Below are 17,677 nucleotides of genomic sequence, written 5' to 3' on the forward strand. Positions count from 1 at the left end.
TATTAATGATTAGAATATGGTATACTAGCGAATTTTCTTGTGAAATGAGAATTGAAGTAGAAGAAGGGGGTACTTCTTAATGAAATAATGAGCTATAATATATGATGAGGGATATAATATATAACTATGGAAAATAGGGCTCCCATAAAAGTATGTGATTTAATTGAAAAGTAATGATTTAAATGTTTAAGATATGAATGAATATTAATACTAATGAATAGATTTGTATTATTTTTGATAATATAGTATAATTTTAGAATGTACCAGACAGAATCCCAATATATGTCATGTGTTTTATATTAAGTATTATAAATGTAGGGGAAAGAGATAAAGGCATCATACTCCATATAGTGTACAGGAGAAGTTTTTTCTTTTTTTTAAAGAAGGAAAATAAAGGGCTGGCTGGAATAGAACAGACAAAGAATAATAAATATTATGATATAAATTGAGAGGAGATAAATAAAATAAAATAAAATTGAGAAAATTTAAAGGAGAGGAGAAGACATATAGAAAACTGAAAATGTTAATAAGATATGAAATGGTATGTAAAATGAATATGAATTTGAATTTGTGTCTGTACCAAGAGTTTTAACCCGGGACTAATCAACTTTCAGATAAGAGATTTTTTATGCTTTTATGTTTTGTTTTATGTGTATCTATGTATTGTTTGTCTTGAAAATAAAACTTGTTTTTAAAAAAAAAAGAAGAAGAAGAAGAAACGTATCTTCAAATTATGAATTAGGAGATGGTTGTTAAAGATATAAGGGGTTGTAGAAAGAATGACTCAGTCAACCTAGACCAAATAGAGTGATTCTTCCCTTGGGGTAATATCAGCAAGCAGAAGAAAAAACATACATGGGCCGTGATGAGAGCAAAAGATGGAAATATGATGGCTTGCCAAAGTTGAGGCTAGCAGTGGGAAGGAAAGACAAAATAATTTTCCAGGAAAGCAGTAAAAGAAGGAACAAACTCAATGGCATTTAATGCTAACTAATTTTTATCTGCTAAAAATTGAACCAGTTGTTGAGATCAAAGTTATGTACAGGAAATAGTAACTGCAAATATTTGCTAAACTAGGATGATTTTTAAAGAGTAGGCTACGTTTTGGAGGGCATAGGGAATTTTGTTGTTTTTAGAACAGGTAGTCCTCAACTTACAATCAGTTGTTTAATTCAAAGTTACTCAAATCTTGGAAAGGTGGTTTGTGGCCCGTAAAACACTTCTGGCCATTGTAGAATATTGTACCATTCCCTCCCACAGTCATCTGGCACTTTCAGGTATTTGGCAACCAGCTCGCATTCACCCCACAATCATATGATTGCCATTTGCAGACTTTCTGTCAACTTTCCAAGAAAGTCAGTGAAGAAGTTGGATAGGGAATGTTGCAAGTGGAAGAGATGGAGAGAAATTGAAATATTTCTGATAGCTGCAGAAATGGAGCTGAAATTCTGAAAATTCTGCAGCCTGCCAAAGGATTTCCCCTCCATGTGCTAAGGGGAGATGAAATATTTCAGCTGACTGCAAGAACATTTGTACTTAAACTCACCTTCTTAATGAGCTTTTGTGGAATTAAAAAGAGGTGGTATAATTTTCAACATATAAATGAGGTAGTTCTCACCTTATGACCACTTGTTTAGTGACCTTTCAAAAGTAGGAAGGCCCTGAACGCAGGGACTTACAAGGTCTGTCTGAAGTTCAAACCATTGCAGCAAGCTTATGCGCATGTGATCAAAATTTGGGCACTTGACAGCATGCCTGCCTTTATGACTGTGGGAACACTGCAACTGAAGGGGCCAGAAAGCCTCAATCAGCTAGGCTCAGCAGTGCACAGATCTCTTGCCTCCCCCTCCCCCTCTCAAGAAGCCTACCCTTCTCCCACCACTCACCCCATACCAAAAAATCTTGGATGGCACGTAGAAAAGTAGTGTATTGACAAAATTTCCATCTGTCAATTGCAAAAAGCTACTTGGATTTGCAATTGACAGATGGAAATTGATTGGATTTGCTCATGTATTATGCCAATATATTATGGCATACTAGGTTTAGGAAGAACTCAGTGAGTATGAAGGCCAACACAAGACCCTGCAATTGTTATGAATATAAAAAGAAAATAAAGAATGAGAATATTACAAAATATAAAGTTCTGCAAATAGAAGGAGAACAACTGTGACAAAGAAAGCAAGGACAATACAGTAATAGGCTCCTTGGATTCAGTTCCAAAATATCTGGAGCACCATTTGAATACCATAAAGCATTGACAAAATTACCATGAATCTCAGTATAAGAGGCAGCTTTACTTGGAATAGCTTACATTCTGAGATAATACCTTTAATATTTATAAACATCTTCCTATCTCAGGTCTTTGGGAGGATTTCTCTAGGTGGATTAAAACACCAAATCCAGTCTAAATAATCTGGCTGACTGTGTGACCACCCATAATAATGCAAGCTAAGTCTAATTTTATGAGAAAAAACTGTGATGGCATAATAACAGAGATAAGAGGGAGAAAACCAGATTGATGTTTCGTTTGCAAGCAAATGATTTTTTTCCCCATTCAAATTCTAGGACAAAGCTTCTTTACATATTACAAGAAGGGAGCTGGGGGGGGGGGTTCATGCCCATGACACTATTCTAGCATGTTAATACTTTGAAAGTTTATAGTTGTGGAGATGTTGATCTCAGTTTTTTTCTTCTATTCAATTGTGTATCATTCTCAGAGACTTCCTGTACAAGTCCCTGCAGTTTTTTTGGTAAGGTATTTGCAGAGATGATTTGTCATTGCCTCCTATCTAGAACTGAGAGAAAGATAGTGGCCCAAGGTTATCCAGCTAACTGTCTCAGGGGCAACTCACGGTCTCTGAGTTTCTAGCCTTTATGCCTTAACCACTACACCAAAATATCTCTAAGTGAGCTCAGTTAGGGCTGGATTAATATAATTAGTGATTACTGTTTTTATTAATCTAAGAACAATATAGATTTTGCGCTTAGTTTGCTAAGCAAACAAAACAGGGTTGTTCTTTTTTCTTAATAGGGCTACAATAGAGGAAGCCTATTCAAGGTCAATGACAAAGCTCGCCAAATCAGCAAGTAACTATTCTCAGATTGGGTAAGTTGATGGAGTCTAATAGCAATACAGCTTGATTCAGATTCTGTTTTAATATCGGAAATACTTGAAAGGCTGATTGAAAGCATTGGGGTGGCTTTTCTGCTTTTCTCAACATAATCCCATTAATATTTGTAATTTCAGTGTTATATTATAGTGGTTGTCTGAAATCCCAGAAGAAACAGAATCTACACATGCTAGAGTTCTTGCTAAGAATACAATGTTAAGTTCCACCAAAAAAAATTCTGACTGTATTCTTGAGGTTGAACTAAACCTCATGAAGTTAACTGGATGTTGCTTTCCTCAACTTTACTTGAAAGCCTTTCAACATCAGTTCTACCATATCCATAACTGCTGAATTTAAGTCATGTAACTATTGTGAATTCTATTCTATAAATGTAAAGACATTTGAAAATCCTGTGAATGATATTTTTTCCAGTTTAATAATAAGATCAGAGCATTCATTTATATTGAATTGCAGTAAATATTTATGGCAATTATACTTGATTTTTGAGAGTTAGATCTAGCTCAAACCTTATCTACATTTAGATGGCTAACTGTAAGCATATTTGCTTTTAGAATAATTAAATAGGCATCTTTTTAAAAATACATGCTACACTATAGGAAAACATTGTATAATATATTACCTTACTTTCAAATGATTTCGGTACTAAACTACTGTCATTTTCATTTCTTAGGACATTTGCACCAGTCTGGGAGGTTTTCAAATCATCAACCGAAAAACTAGCATGCTGTCATCTAGAACTTGTTCGAAAGCTGCAAGAACTAATAAAAGAAGTGCAGAAATATGGAGATGAACAAATAAAAGCTCATAAAAAGGTTATATATATATATATATATATGCCTAAATTTTCTTTAATTGTTTTACATAAAATAGTGAATTGATAGCATTTAACACCTGTATGATATTTAACAGACTAAGGAAGAAGTTTCTGGGACTTTGGAAGCAGTTCAAAATTTTCAGAGTATTACCCAAGCCCTGCAAAAAGCAAAAGAAAACTACAATTCAAAATGCGTGGAACAAGAACGTTTGAAAAAAGAAGGTGCAACACAGAGAGAAATAGACAAGGTAACTTTTTTTAAGCCTTTTGTTTTTGCATTTTTCATACAGATTTTTTTTTCTAGATGAGACAATATTAGTGATGTGTGACATGTTGTTTGCTTACAGGAATAGTTATACATTAGCAAACATTTAAGCCTAAATGTATCATTTTTGCTACTTTATTCCCCAAAAGGTAAATACATTGACTTAAATATTGTGTTGTGCTCTCCTGAAAATGTATACTATCAATTCTGGTGACTGTATAAGTCAAATACCTTAAAGTAGCCAGTATTCCATAGTCTGAATTAAAAAAAAACAAACCCAATATTGTTTAGCTTTGACAAATTGTAGACATGATTATTTTATTTGGGGCCATTATTCATCTGAAATCCAAACAGAAATTACTTCACTCTTAGTACCGTGTTTCTCCAACAATACGGCCTCCACCAATAGGAAGGCCCAGCATGTTTTTTGGGCATAAAATCAAATTAAGCCCCTCCCCCCAAATTTAGGCCTATCTTAAAATATGCAAAATAAGGGGGAAGGGCGGGAGACTTGCCGTTAGGAGCGCCCGGCAGGCAGGAATTCCTCGCCACCAGCCGCTCCTAACGGGCGATCATGGCGAAGCGTGGAGAGCTCCCTACTCCCACCAAACACCTTTGCTGCAGACACCTTTGGCACCCGCCGCTGTTGCTTTCCCTTCTGCCCATTCCGCTGCCACGTTTGGAGCTGCCGCTTCCGTGTTTGGAGTGCCGCCGCCATTTGGAGCTCCAAACGCGGAAGTGGCAGCTCCAAACATGACGGCGGGCGATCTTTTTATTTTGGTCCACGCGAAGTTCAGAGCGAGCAAGAGAGGGAGACTGCGATGCCTCCATCCGAGATGGCAGCCTCACTAGTGGATCACAACGTGGCTGGAAGCCCGAGTCGGCGGGATACGATGGCAATCTTTTTGGAGAGAGAGGAAAGGGAGAGAAGAGTTGCGAGGCGTAATTTGCAGGAGGAAGTGCTCAGCACGTGAGGAGCGCACGCGGGGGGGGAAGAGACGGATGGGATGCTGGACGCGCTGGGTTGAGAGGGCGCCGCCCCCTCCCCCTCTCCGGAAAGGTGGGATCGTAACTCTTGGGGGGGGGGCAAAAAAAAAAAAACAGCGCACGGGCTCCTGAAGCTGAAAGGCACGATGGGGCATGGCCAGAACCCTCCGGCTCCGGGCAAAGGGGCGGGCAATGAAATGCACGGACGAGTGGAGGAGATGAAGCCATTTCCCGGCAAACATCCCCATTGGGAGGCGCCGAAGCTTTGGAAGTTGTGGATTGGTTGGAGCTCATGGCGGGGCGGGCTCAAAGGAGGTCCGCGGCAGCAGGGTTGCCTCACCCACCCCCTCCCTTCCCATGTCAACAAGCGGGGCGCCTGTGCCGGGGGTTTGCGCGTCTTTTCCTCTCATGCGCGGTATTTGCTTTCCGAGCGAGGCCCGGGGTTTGGCCTAGAGCCGGTGGTGCGGCGGCGGCGGCGTGATAAAAAGCGGGCGGCCTCTTTCCCTCTCTCTCTCTCTATCTCTATGTATGAAAGAGCTCGCCTCGCTCAGAGCGTTTGCAAGCACCACGAGTTTCGCAGTCAGAGAGGGAGGCGGCGGCGAAAAGGACGCGGCGGCAACGGCAGGATGCTGCAAGTCAGGACCTTGCATTGAAGCAGCCCGGGGGGCACATAGCCACCTCCCTCCAGCCCACCTTGAGGATTTGCCTTTTGTTGTTGGTATACTTGGCTTCAGGCGCTCCTGTCGCCGCCTTCCCTTTGCCTTTGAAGGTAAAGTGAATTATTTTAAAACCTCCGCTCATCCCACCAGGGCCGCGGCAGAGCCGTGCGGGCTGGGCAGAACCAGGAAACATCCGCGGCTCGCTTTCCCGGCTCTGCCCAGCTCGCAAGGCTCCGGCGCGACCCTGATGGGATGAGCGGAGGTTTTTAAAATAATTCGCTTTACCTTTGAAGGCAAAGGGAAGGCGGCGACAGAGCGCCTGAAGCCAAGTGTCTCCTCTGGGCTCCGGTTGCAGGGAGGAGCCCTGACTGGCCGCACATGGCTGCGCCAAATGCCGCGGCGTTACTGTAACGCCGCAGCAGCAAGGGAGAAGGAAAAGCAACGGTGATGGAAGGTCTCCCGAACATCCAAGCTGTCGCCGCCCGCCCACCCGAGGATGCAAGGGGGGGGAATTAAGTCACCCCCGAAAAGACGGCCTAGCCGGTTTTTCGGGGGTCAAAAAAAAATAAGGCCCGGCCTTATTATGTGAGAAACACGGTACTCATATTTTTCATAAACTGTGGGGCTGTCCTATTTTTGTTTGAGACTACAGATTTTTAATCGGAATAAAAAAATAGATTGAACAATCATTTTTTTAGATATGTTATAATAACACTGTTATGCAGGCTGTTACAGGGAAAAAAGTCATTTTATATATTTTATTAAAATATTAGATGTTCTGTTAATTTATTATGAGTTATGTATGGTAAGAATTGATATATACTTGAAAGCCAATGAATACATGCAAGGAAAAGTAAAGGTTGATATATATTTATTTTGGTAATCATACAGAAGTTGCTTGTCACTGCCTTCTTCCAGAATATTGTTTTGCTTTTGCCTCCCAGAGTAATCAATAATTCTGGGATCCCTATGCATTAGCAAGGACTCTCAACCTATCCTGGCTAATTCTGCTCCCAAAACTGGCCAGAACTAAATTTATGGAAAAATATCTTCTTCCTCTCTGATTTGTCTAGGCGGCAGTAAAATCCAAGAAAGCTACTGAAATGTACAAATTATATGTAGAAAAATATGCTGTAGCAAAATCTGAGTTTGAACAAAAGATGAATGAAACTTCCAAGGTAAACTTTATCTCCAATTTGTTAAATCAAAAGTTATCTTGAAGTAGATTCGTTGAACCAGAATGTATGTTCCAAGAATATCTAAATCTGAATCCTAGCCATTATATATAAAATAGCTAGAATCTTGGTTTATTTTTAATCCATCTTTACAGACAGTTTTCCTCCCTTTTATTTTGTAGCATTTTGCAAGGAATCTGATAGAAGAGAATACAAAATCCAGGTTAACTAAAAACTATTTGTAATTGAGTTTCAGAGGAAATGTTTGTACATAAATCCTAGCCTTGGGGACATTTTTAAATCTGGGCATGTTGTTCTTTATATGCATTAAGAGCTGCGGTGGTGCAGTGTTTAGAATGCAGTACTGCAGGCTACTTCTGCTGACTGCTGGCTGCCTGCAATTTGGCAGTTCGAATCTCACCAGGCTCAGGGTTGACTCAGCTTTCCATCCTTCCCAAGTTGGGTAAAATGAGGACCCAAATTGTTGGGGGCAATATGCTGACTTTGTAAACCGCTTAGAGAGGGCTGTTAAAGCACTGTGAAGCAGTATATAAGTCTATGTGCTATTGCTATTAATGTTCTTTTTGAGAAGAATTGTTGAACCTGTCTTTTTCATTGCATTAAATTAAAATCTTTTTATATTACAGAAATTTCAAGATATTGAAGAAATGCATCTCTTCCATATGAAAGAGATTATAGAATCTTTTTCAAGGACAATACATGAAATTCATTTACAGATTGGAGAGGTGAGTCATTTATTGTGTTTGATTAATGAAACATTAATGAAACAGTTTCATATCTGAACTGCCATCCTATCAAGGTTCGTATTTAATATTTATTGAAATGATTTGGGAAGATTTAAAGGGATAATTGTAATGCAGTTTTTAAATATTGCATTATAATATAAATATTGTATTATATTTTTTTATCATACAATATAAAATATTTAAAATTTAAATATTTTCATATCTAGATGGAGCAATTATTTTATCAATAAATAATAGTAAAATATGAATAATGCATTTTTCTCATAACATGATTAAATTTTTATATTTCTGGTTGTTTGCAATACTAGTGATTGCCCTTTGATTATATTTAGAGAACATCTGAGACAGAAGCCAGCATGTGGTTCTTCCCTTTGGATCACTGAGAAATTTTCTATCCTCTCCTCCCCACCCCACCCATTATGTTTTGTCTCGTTTCCTATAATTGTGCACTTTAGAAAAAAATATTTACTTCATGCAGTATTGTTGCATTCTGTACATCAGAAAATTAATCCATGTTATTAAAAAGTCTATTATTCTGTACAGATAAAGTAGAGATGTAGGAAATCACTGTAACAAAAAAGCTAGATTAAAAACAAGTGATAAATTAGCTTACACCTCCTTAGTTCATAAATAACTAGATTTAAACCCATTATAAACATGGTAAATCTTAACAATATTTCATCTTCCTCCTATATTTATTTTTAATAAAAGGTGTCATTTTTATTCTGAATTGTTGTAGCAAGCATATGCAGAATTACATTATACTGGAATTATGCCAAAAGGAAAATAGATTTAAATTTTATTGAAAATGATAGACAAAAGGACTGTTCAAAAAATGAAAATATGGCATAAATAAACTTTCATCATACAATCATTCAAATATGGGAAATGAAGCTGCTGCCTCATATTAATTATAACACTACAGTGGCAAATCAGCGAAAACATATTTAACCCATATCTTAGTTAGCTAAATCAACCTTTCTAAATAGTTGGGCCAAAAAATTACTTCTATCAAATGCTATAGCATTTTTAGGTTTCTTAGAAGATTATTATGTCAAGAGAAAAGTTCCCAATCATTTAAAATATTCAAGAATACTTACAGAAATTGAAAAATGTAGACCTCCACAAAAGAAGAAATTAAAAAGGTTTATAAAGATGAAGAGAGAAATAACAACTGGAAAAAAAAACCTGTTTGAATTCAGTTAAACAGCAAGGATACAGAAAAAGATACAAAATGGAGACCATCTCTCAAAGTTAGAACAGAAAACAAAAGTTAATGGTCAAAAGAAAAATAATATATTAAGAAAAAATGGACAATGAAGTTGCCTGGCTCTGACTTTCACAGAGGCTGCAAGAAACAGAAGTCAAAATACCTTAAATTTAGAATATTGCAGAGACCATTTCTCTGAATAAATCCTTCATATTTGATTGCTATAACCTTTATAAGCTTGCCTGGGCTGTATTGAATGAAGAAGAACTGTCCTGGGCTTCATATAAGTATATATAAAATATAGCTAATGTATCTAAGTAACATTTCCATTATTTTTTATATTTATTATTATCTTGTGGGGCTCCATTACTAGCTATCCAGGGCTGCATGCAACCAGGGTTGGACACACCTGCTTTCTCTTTCATGTTTAAGCTTCTGCAGTGTTAAAATTCCTCAATAATCTTAAACTCAACTATTTTTTTTCCTGAAAGGTCCATGAAGAATTTATAAATAACATGGCAAACACAACAGTTGAAAGCTTGATACAAAAATTTGCTGAGTTAAAAGGCACAGGCAAAGACAGACCTGGTGAGTTTTTGTTTATTTTTTACATATACTGGTAACTCTTTTTAAATAGCTTTCTTAAGGCCATTGAAGACAAGGTTTTGCCATTTGGCTTTGATCCAGATGATTAATGGACGTCCATTAAATGGTTATATTGATTGTTGTTGATTTCTTAAACCTTGACTGCTGATGATGTTAAATGGTTTTTATAACACTCTTTGTTTATTCATTCAAGCAGCATTATGGCCTAGTGGTGAAGATCAATCCCAATTAGAAGGTTGAGAGTTCAATCCTAGGTAGTGTTAGATATTTCTCTGGTAGAACTCAAAGATAGAATGTCTGCTGCAAACTCCATGTGATTGTCATTTGGATAGTAATCGCTCAGCTCCATCCATTCATCCCAACTCTACCCCAAAATAGGGACTACAGGGTCATTAAAGGGGAGTTTTGTTCATTTAGTTATTCTTTTAATTGATTCATTCAGGACCTGCAAGTCAGTATTGACTTATGATGGCTACCTGGGCTAATCCGTAGAGTTTACTAGGCAAAATTTTGGAAGCAATTTGCCTTTGTTGTCTTCTTAGGACTAAGAGAAAGTGACTGGCCCAAAGTTACCTTGTTGACTTTGGGCCGAAGGTGGAACTAGAACTCCCAATTTCTCTGTTTCTACGTTGGTGCCTTAACCACTACACCAAACTAACTGTTTTATATAGTGTTTTAAATGTTGTAAGCTATTGAGAGTCATGTATTTCAGATGGGCAGCCATATAAATTGAATTAACAAAATATACTTTTTGCATGTGTATAATTCTACTTAAAAAATAAAATCAGCTATAATTTAGGGATTGCTAAATGGTTCAAAGTTAAAGTTGATACTTTTTACATGGACAATCCTCTTTTAATTCAATTTACCTCAAGTGAAATTGCCTCAGTCTGAAGAGTATTTTTTAATGAACCCATATCCAAGCCAGATAAAATTAGCATTAACATTTAATTTAAAAATTCACTTTATATTCTTTAATTTAAACATATTTTGAGTCTGGAAATTAATGAATTCCTAAAATTTATTGTGTAGAAAAATAGACCCAAAGTATGTCTTCCTTCCTTCCTCCCTCCCTCCCTCCCTCCCTCCCTGCACACATGAGATAGCACATAATCTCATAGAGGTTGTCTGATTTGCTTCAACAAAGATAGCCTTCAATTACTTGGTCCTCTACTTCAGGGGAAGACATTTTTCAATTATCTTGGTCCAGGTATTTGTAGGCTGGTCAGTTTTGGGATTGTGCCTGCCATGTGCATAGAAGCAATCCAACATTTTCAGCATGCACTGGCACATGCTGTTTGATTGTTTATAGTGCTTATCAGAACTGTCCATTGTAGAAGATCTTCAGTATGAAGTTTTTAGCAGGTGGTATTTTGTGGTATTTTCCAGCAAAACCTACCTCTGTGCTAAGCAACTTTAGATTTATTAGTCATTACTGTATTGCCCTCAGTGCAGCCCTCAAATCTGTCCAACCCAGAAGTACTCCGGCAGTGCTGTGGAAAAAGACTCCTCTTAGCCTACTCTCATAGTACAACCCTGAGAGGAAGATAGCTGAGGGGTTTCCAAAGCAGAGCAGGGGAAAACAACATGGTTGCTCTTAAAAACTGTATAAAAATAGGACTTCCGGTGGTGCTTTCCTCGTTCACGGACCGGAGACCACGATTGTGCGCAGCTTCGTTCCGTGCTCTCTCGTCAGAGGGCCCTGAGCATCTGCTTTTGGGGCCAGAACCACCTTGTACGGGTGGTGAACAAGGGGGAGACCACCAGCTGGGTCGAGGGGAGCACATCTCCCCTCCCTGGCTAGGCATACTCCCTTCCAAAGGTGGGCTGTAGTGGTGATCAAATATGGCCAGCCTGAAGAGGAAGAGCTAACCAGCACAAAGATCATGGTGGAGCGGTGAAGAAGAGGACAGCGTGAAAACTGGGCTAACCAGGCACATTATCTGGACATAAAGGTACCCCGGAATTAAGATTCTAAGAAATGTTTAAGAAAGATAGTAAAAGCAGTGACCAGAGAAGGGGGGGGGGATGGACAGATGAAAGGGGCTTTGAACTTTGAAAGGAGGAAGCCAGAAGAAAATACCTGTTCAAATTGGATAAATATATGTTTTTGGCATTAAATAGACATAATTAAAGCTGAACTTGAACATGTCAAAAAAACAAAACCCACCAGTAACTGATATTTGGACTTATTGGATTTTTGAAATTTAAAAGCCCTAAATAGGAAAGAGAAAGTGGGGGGGGGGGAGGGCGGAATTTGGATATAACAGAGATAGTGGTAAAGGAAAATTTTTGTGATTCTAAAAAAAACGCCTGGCTCTTTTAAAAGTGGAATTTGATACAAAGTAAGAGAAACTTTGTTACAATAAAATAGAAACCTTGGAAAGTGAAAACACAGAACATCAAAATAAAAGAAAGAAGCATGAAGAAATTACTCTGGGACTGTTTAGTGATCTTGGCATAAACTTAAATTTATGGATCTTGGACTATTTGATGAATCTGGGAAAAAACTTAGAGGAATAAATAAAAGCTGATCGTTGGAAATAAATATCAAAGACCTTGGTCGAATTAAATTATTGGACAATTGGTTTGGACTTAAAGAGTAAAGAAAGATATAAAGAAAATAGAAGTGTTTAAAAATGGCAGAACTATTTTTGGAATTAAAAATGGAACTAAGAAACATAAAAGAAATGCTACATGAAAGAGGTGAGTCGTGCTGCCTTGCCTTACAATCATTAGAAATGGCAGTTCTGGAATATGAAAAACAACGAGTGCCAGAAGGGGAGGAGTTGATTTAAAAAGAGGCCATCTACAACGAATAATTGGAGCAACGAATATTAAAACGAAGGGGGAAAAGAATGGGAATTAAAACTTGGAGATTTGAGGAGGCAATTAAAAAGGGGAATGTTTTGAAAGCCAAACAAAGTAAAAGGAAACAGCAAAAAAGGGAATTACAGAAGAAAGCTTTACAGAGGGAAGGGAATAAAAACTGGAGTAAGAAAAGGAGGGGAAAAATGAAGGAAAAAAGAAGTAATAATGAAAGAACCAGGAAGTAAAGAGATATGGAAATCGAGCAAAAATGAAAAGAAATTGTTTATTTAAAAGACATAGAGTATATAATGGTTAGATAAGGATTAAGAAAGGGGATTCTGCAAGGTAATGTGGTGTATTATAAATGTATTTCAAGTAATAAATTACTTAGAAGGTAGGAAAATATAGACTTTTAAAATGAAAAGATTAGAACTGATGTTTTCTTGTTATTTGTTAAATTATACATAGAGATAAATGAAATAAATGTGAAAAAGAGAAACTATAAGTGTATTAACTGTTTAATGAATTCAAGAATATAGTTGAAATGAATTATGAGAATTGTTGTAAAGAGATTAACATCAGTTTTTATGATTAATTGAATAGATTAATTTAATTGAAATTATTAATGATTTGATGTAACTGAAGGGAAAAGTGCCATGCGGAATCCAGTCTAAAATGCATATGTGTTACGTAGTTGTTAGATCATTTATTAATTTTTAGGTGATAATTAAAAAGTCAATTATTATTGGGAATTAAAGAGGAATTAATTAAATGATGTATAAGGTAAAGGGGTGGTACACTCAAATTTGTGATTGTGGGGGGAAAATTTTGAATTGTTTGAATTGGGATGGAATTTTTGAAATGATAGAATATGCGATGAAATTGCAAACCTGACAGATAAAAGTGTAAAGTATAATGAATATGAAGATATGAGAATTATTTAAAGTAAAAAGAAATAGGTTAAGAAATGAATAGAAAATATATAAAATAAGTCTGAGAAAAGTATTTGAGAAAATTTATACAATGTGTAATGTAATGATAGGATATGAAATCAAATGTGAAAGATGACTATATAACTAAGGTCATGTTTGTATGGAAATGTGAAAACCTGGAATCATGCTGTTCACTAAAAAAAGATGTTCTTGAAATGTGAAAAAATAAAAAAAAACTTTTTCTAAAATAAACCTGTATAAAAATTGAATCAAATCGAATTGAATTGAATTCTTTATTGGCCAAGTGTGATTGGACACAAGGAATTTGTCTTTGGTGCATAAGCTCTCCGTGTACATAAAAGATATAAGTGATAAATCATGATCATAGTCATCATGAATACATTCATTATGAATCATAAGATAACACTTAGTGATAGTCATAGGATACTTAAATAAGCAATCAACAAAAATCTAGGAAACTAAATAAAATATAGATCGTAATCAGTTTGGACCGGTTCAGCCGAACCCGTATTTCCAACAATCAGCTGGGCAGTGATCAGCTATGCCACTTGATTTAGATTAGTTAGAAAGCAGGAAATCGTTGGATTCCCCTCCCCCCTGGCTGTTCTTACCTTCAAAATGCTTCTTTTTTCAGGCCCAGGAGTCTTCCCTGAGGCCCACTAGGCCAAAAACAGGGTGGGATGCTGCGAATAAAAAAAAAAAAAAGAGAGAGAGAGAGAAAGAAAGAGGGAGGGAGCAAGGGAAGAAAGGGAGGGAGGAGAAGGAAAGAAAGAGGGAGGGAAGGAAAAAGGAGATGAAGGAAGGATCACAAATCTTGGCACGAGATGCAGCTTCAGAGCACAGCAATCCAGGGCTGGAAGGTACCTGGAGGTCATCTAGTCTAACCTCCTCCAGAAAGTGAGTTTCTGTCATTTGACACATACCCAGTCACATGACCACGTAGCCATGCCCACCAAGCCACATCCACTGAACCAGTAGTAAACATTTAATCCTATCACTGATCGTAAAGAAACTAGCAACAAAGTTATAGTCATAAGTAGAAAAGGAGATAGGTAATAGGAAGGATGAGAAGAAGAATAGTAACACAGTCTTAGTAAATAGTTTGACAGTGTTGTGGGAATTAGTTGTTTAGCACAGTGATGGCATGCGGGAAAAACCTGTCCTTGTGTCTAGTTATTTCGGTGTGCAATAAAATAAAAACACTGCCAGTTAATTTATTATTGATTATCAAATTTAATCAAAGCTAGTGTCAACTTTCAAAATTTCATAAAAAATATGTCACATATATATCTCTGTATTATGTTGAGCTAGTGTCAACCAGTGGTGCGATTCAACTGGTGTAACAACAAATTATTCATAGCTATCTTTCAATAACTAATTGTATAATGATTGCATGAATAATATACATTGAATACTTTTACAATTAGCAGTGGTTTTGATTGTTATTTAGCAGTATTTCCTTTTTTTAACTTCAGTTTTCAATATTTGTATTGCATGTTAAATGTGAAGTGGCATGAGGAGTTAGTAACAGAAAGATTGTGCATGTGTTCATAATGCAAAATTAACCTTTGTGATTGAGCTTTTACATCTAAACACTAGGAACAGTCATTTGTTTTGACAGCAAAATTAATTGAGACTAAAACAGTTGAAATTCCACTTGTATCAAGCTGTTCATTAGGAATTGCACTCTGGCTTTAGTGCTGTCAAAAAAATAACTTGTTCAACTATGATTAAATAGCAGAATGATGGTCGGTCCACTGCATTTGAGAAAGAGGTTGAATAAATTTTCTACTGCAGAAACAATTCAAAAGTGACATGTTGCAAGGGGGATAAGAATGTGCATTGATTTCCAGCTGAGCTGTCAACTGGCACTGAGCCAGACATGCAAAGCTTTGGGGTTTTGAAGCAGCGTGTGAGGCATATGTAGTTTTGAGAAAATTTGTCGTCCTTTCATGCATGACTTCCTACTGGGAGATGGGGGCAGGGAAGGGAATCTGTTGTTTTACTCTAAAACCAGCCATTCAGTTTTCTTATATGTATGAAGAAGAAGTTTAGTACTTAGTTGTTTTTAAGTAGGAGTTGCTTTTGAAAATAATCCTACAGATTGATATTTGTTAAATGTATTTCACTTTGATTTGTGATTGTTTAGAAAGCCTAATCTTTTTTTCTACTTTAATTATTGATGCATTTTAAGAATATTCAAGAATTGTTCACCAATTATTATTTTTCAGTATTCATTGTTTTCTTTCATTTTCTATTTACATATTTGATACATGTTCTAACTGGTCTAATTTAAACTGAGTATTTTAATTGTATCAGTTGACCTGCCATGACCCCATTCTCAAACTGAACTGTTTCAGAGCTGGTACTGATTAAGTGACAGGTGACTTATGAGATCTGTGAATTTTCAAGATTTCTTATTGTTCTTTAGCGCTGAAAATTTCTGTTGTAAAACAAAACATACCATAAGAACGACAAAATAGAGTTGGCTTTGTCCCCATATTTAAAATAATTAGAAAGTTCCTATTTAGATGGATGGTGATAATGATGCTGATGGGTCAGTGACTTAATTTGTATTTGTTTATCCTATTGAAAATTATAGTATAGCCATCTAATTTTCACCATTTAAATTACAAACCTGCTTTTATTTATACATATGATTGAATTTAATGCATATAGAACTCAACTTGGGAATCAGTTTGGAGTTGTGTAAATTTATCTGAGCATTCAGTAGGTGGCAGCATATGGCCAACCTTGTCTTTTCTTGGAAGCTAAGTAGAATTGGGTCTGTGGTTAGTATTTGAATGGAAGACTACCAAGGAATCTCAGGACTGTAGATGATTCAGAAATAGGAAGAACATTCAGAAAAAGATGGTGTCCTTGGTTTTAATGCAAAAAAACAATATTGATCTGTCTGTGTAGTCACCAAGAGTCAAGCTCAATTTGAAGAGTGTCTTTTATCTTTTTAAATCTTTACAGAATTACGTTTTCAATTACTTTTGTTAGCAGCCTAGCTATCTTAACTCTTTAAAAAAAGTTGAAATATATTATATAATATTCTTTTACATGTATATATAATGTCAGCAATAACTGTTATAAATGTATTAATTGTAGGGTGATTATACTTTTCTGTTGATTCAGTGAAGTGAATTCTGGGGCTTCTCATAAGTACAAGCAGAAAAAAATATTTCTTTTATCAGTCCCTATTGGGAGTGATGATCTTAGGTTTTTGATGATAAAGTAGTGGATTGAACATGAAGACGTCTCCAAATTTGATGTTCCCCCTCTATCCCCTAATCTGAATCACTGATGGAGATATTCAAGAGTACTGGCCTAAGACAGAGCCTTGGGGTATCCCACTGCATACTTCCCTCCATGTAGATGCAATTCCTGAGGATTACATATTGAGTGCAGTTGGTCAGCCAATTATGAAGATACCTGGTTGTGATGCTATCTAATCCACATTTTTCTATCTTATCAAGTAGTAGGTTATGGTCCACTTTATCAAATGCCTTACTGAAGTCCAAGTAAATTATACCCACAGCATTTCTCTGGTCCAATAATTTTGTCATTTTTTTCAAAGAATGCAGTAAGATTGGTCTGGATGATCTGTTTTTGACAAACCCATGTTGGCTTTTGGTTATGAGTTTGTTTGCCTAGGTGTTCGCAGATTTGTTGCTAGATTATTTTTTCCAGAATCTTCCTAGGCATTGATGTAAGACTGATAAGGTCTGTAGTTTCCTGGATCCACTTTCCCCCTTTTTTGAAAATGAGAATTATATTTTAAGATAATGCATGCCTGCATATATTAGGTTCCTTCCAACTCTGTTACTCTGTTCTGTTGTTACCAAGATCTGGCTCAGGCTGTCTCTGAGATTTGTCCAGATTTTTGGTCTCTCTGTGGCCTTGATACAAGAGCTTGCGCATGCATATACAAGTGCTGTTTTTGATCATTTTAAATATGTCCTTCCTACAACCAGGAATTCCTCTCCAAGGTAGCTATATGAATATCACTATGCTATTTTGCATCTTATGGACAAGCAATAACATACTACTGCATAACACAAAATAATTAGTTAAAGAGTAACATTTTTCTTGTTTTCAGGACTGATTGAATTTGAAGAATGTAATACAGCCAGTGCAGTTGAGGGTAAGTTTTTCTTCATTGTAAAAATGATTTAAAACATGTAAATGTTTTAACATCCAATATAGGTTCTTTTTGGTAATCATTAGGAATAATCTGTTAAAATATTAAGTGAAATACCTAAAGAGGAACATATGTCTGTTTCGATTTGATAG

The 17,677-nt window shown here is 36.5% G+C and overlaps 1 protein-coding gene across 1 annotated transcript in view; it reads left to right on the plus strand.

Annotated features, from left to right (window-relative positions):
- The window catches only part of FCHO2 (FCH and mu domain containing endocytic adaptor 2), a 78,241-nt gene that overhangs the window by 22,397 nt on the left and 38,167 nt on the right, over positions 1–17,677 (plus strand). The window contains exons 3-9 of the mRNA XM_087958260.1: positions 3,032–3,106; positions 3,802–3,943; positions 4,041–4,193; positions 6,930–7,034; positions 7,679–7,777; positions 9,500–9,596; positions 17,484–17,528. Of these exons, the coding sequence (XP_087814386.1) occupies positions 3,032–3,106; positions 3,802–3,943; positions 4,041–4,193; positions 6,930–7,034; positions 7,679–7,777; positions 9,500–9,596; positions 17,484–17,528 (716 nt within the window). The remainder of the gene's footprint in view (positions 1–3,031; positions 3,107–3,801; positions 3,944–4,040; positions 4,194–6,929; positions 7,035–7,678; positions 7,778–9,499; positions 9,597–17,483; positions 17,529–17,677) is intronic.

Source organism: Notechis scutatus, chromosome 2 (genome assembly GCF_049901735.1).
Source record: "Notechis scutatus isolate UNSWTSFEM ecotype Mainland chromosome 2, rNotScu1.2, whole genome shotgun sequence".
NCBI classification, from domain to species: Eukaryota; Metazoa; Chordata; class Lepidosauria; order Squamata; family Elapidae; genus Notechis; species Notechis scutatus.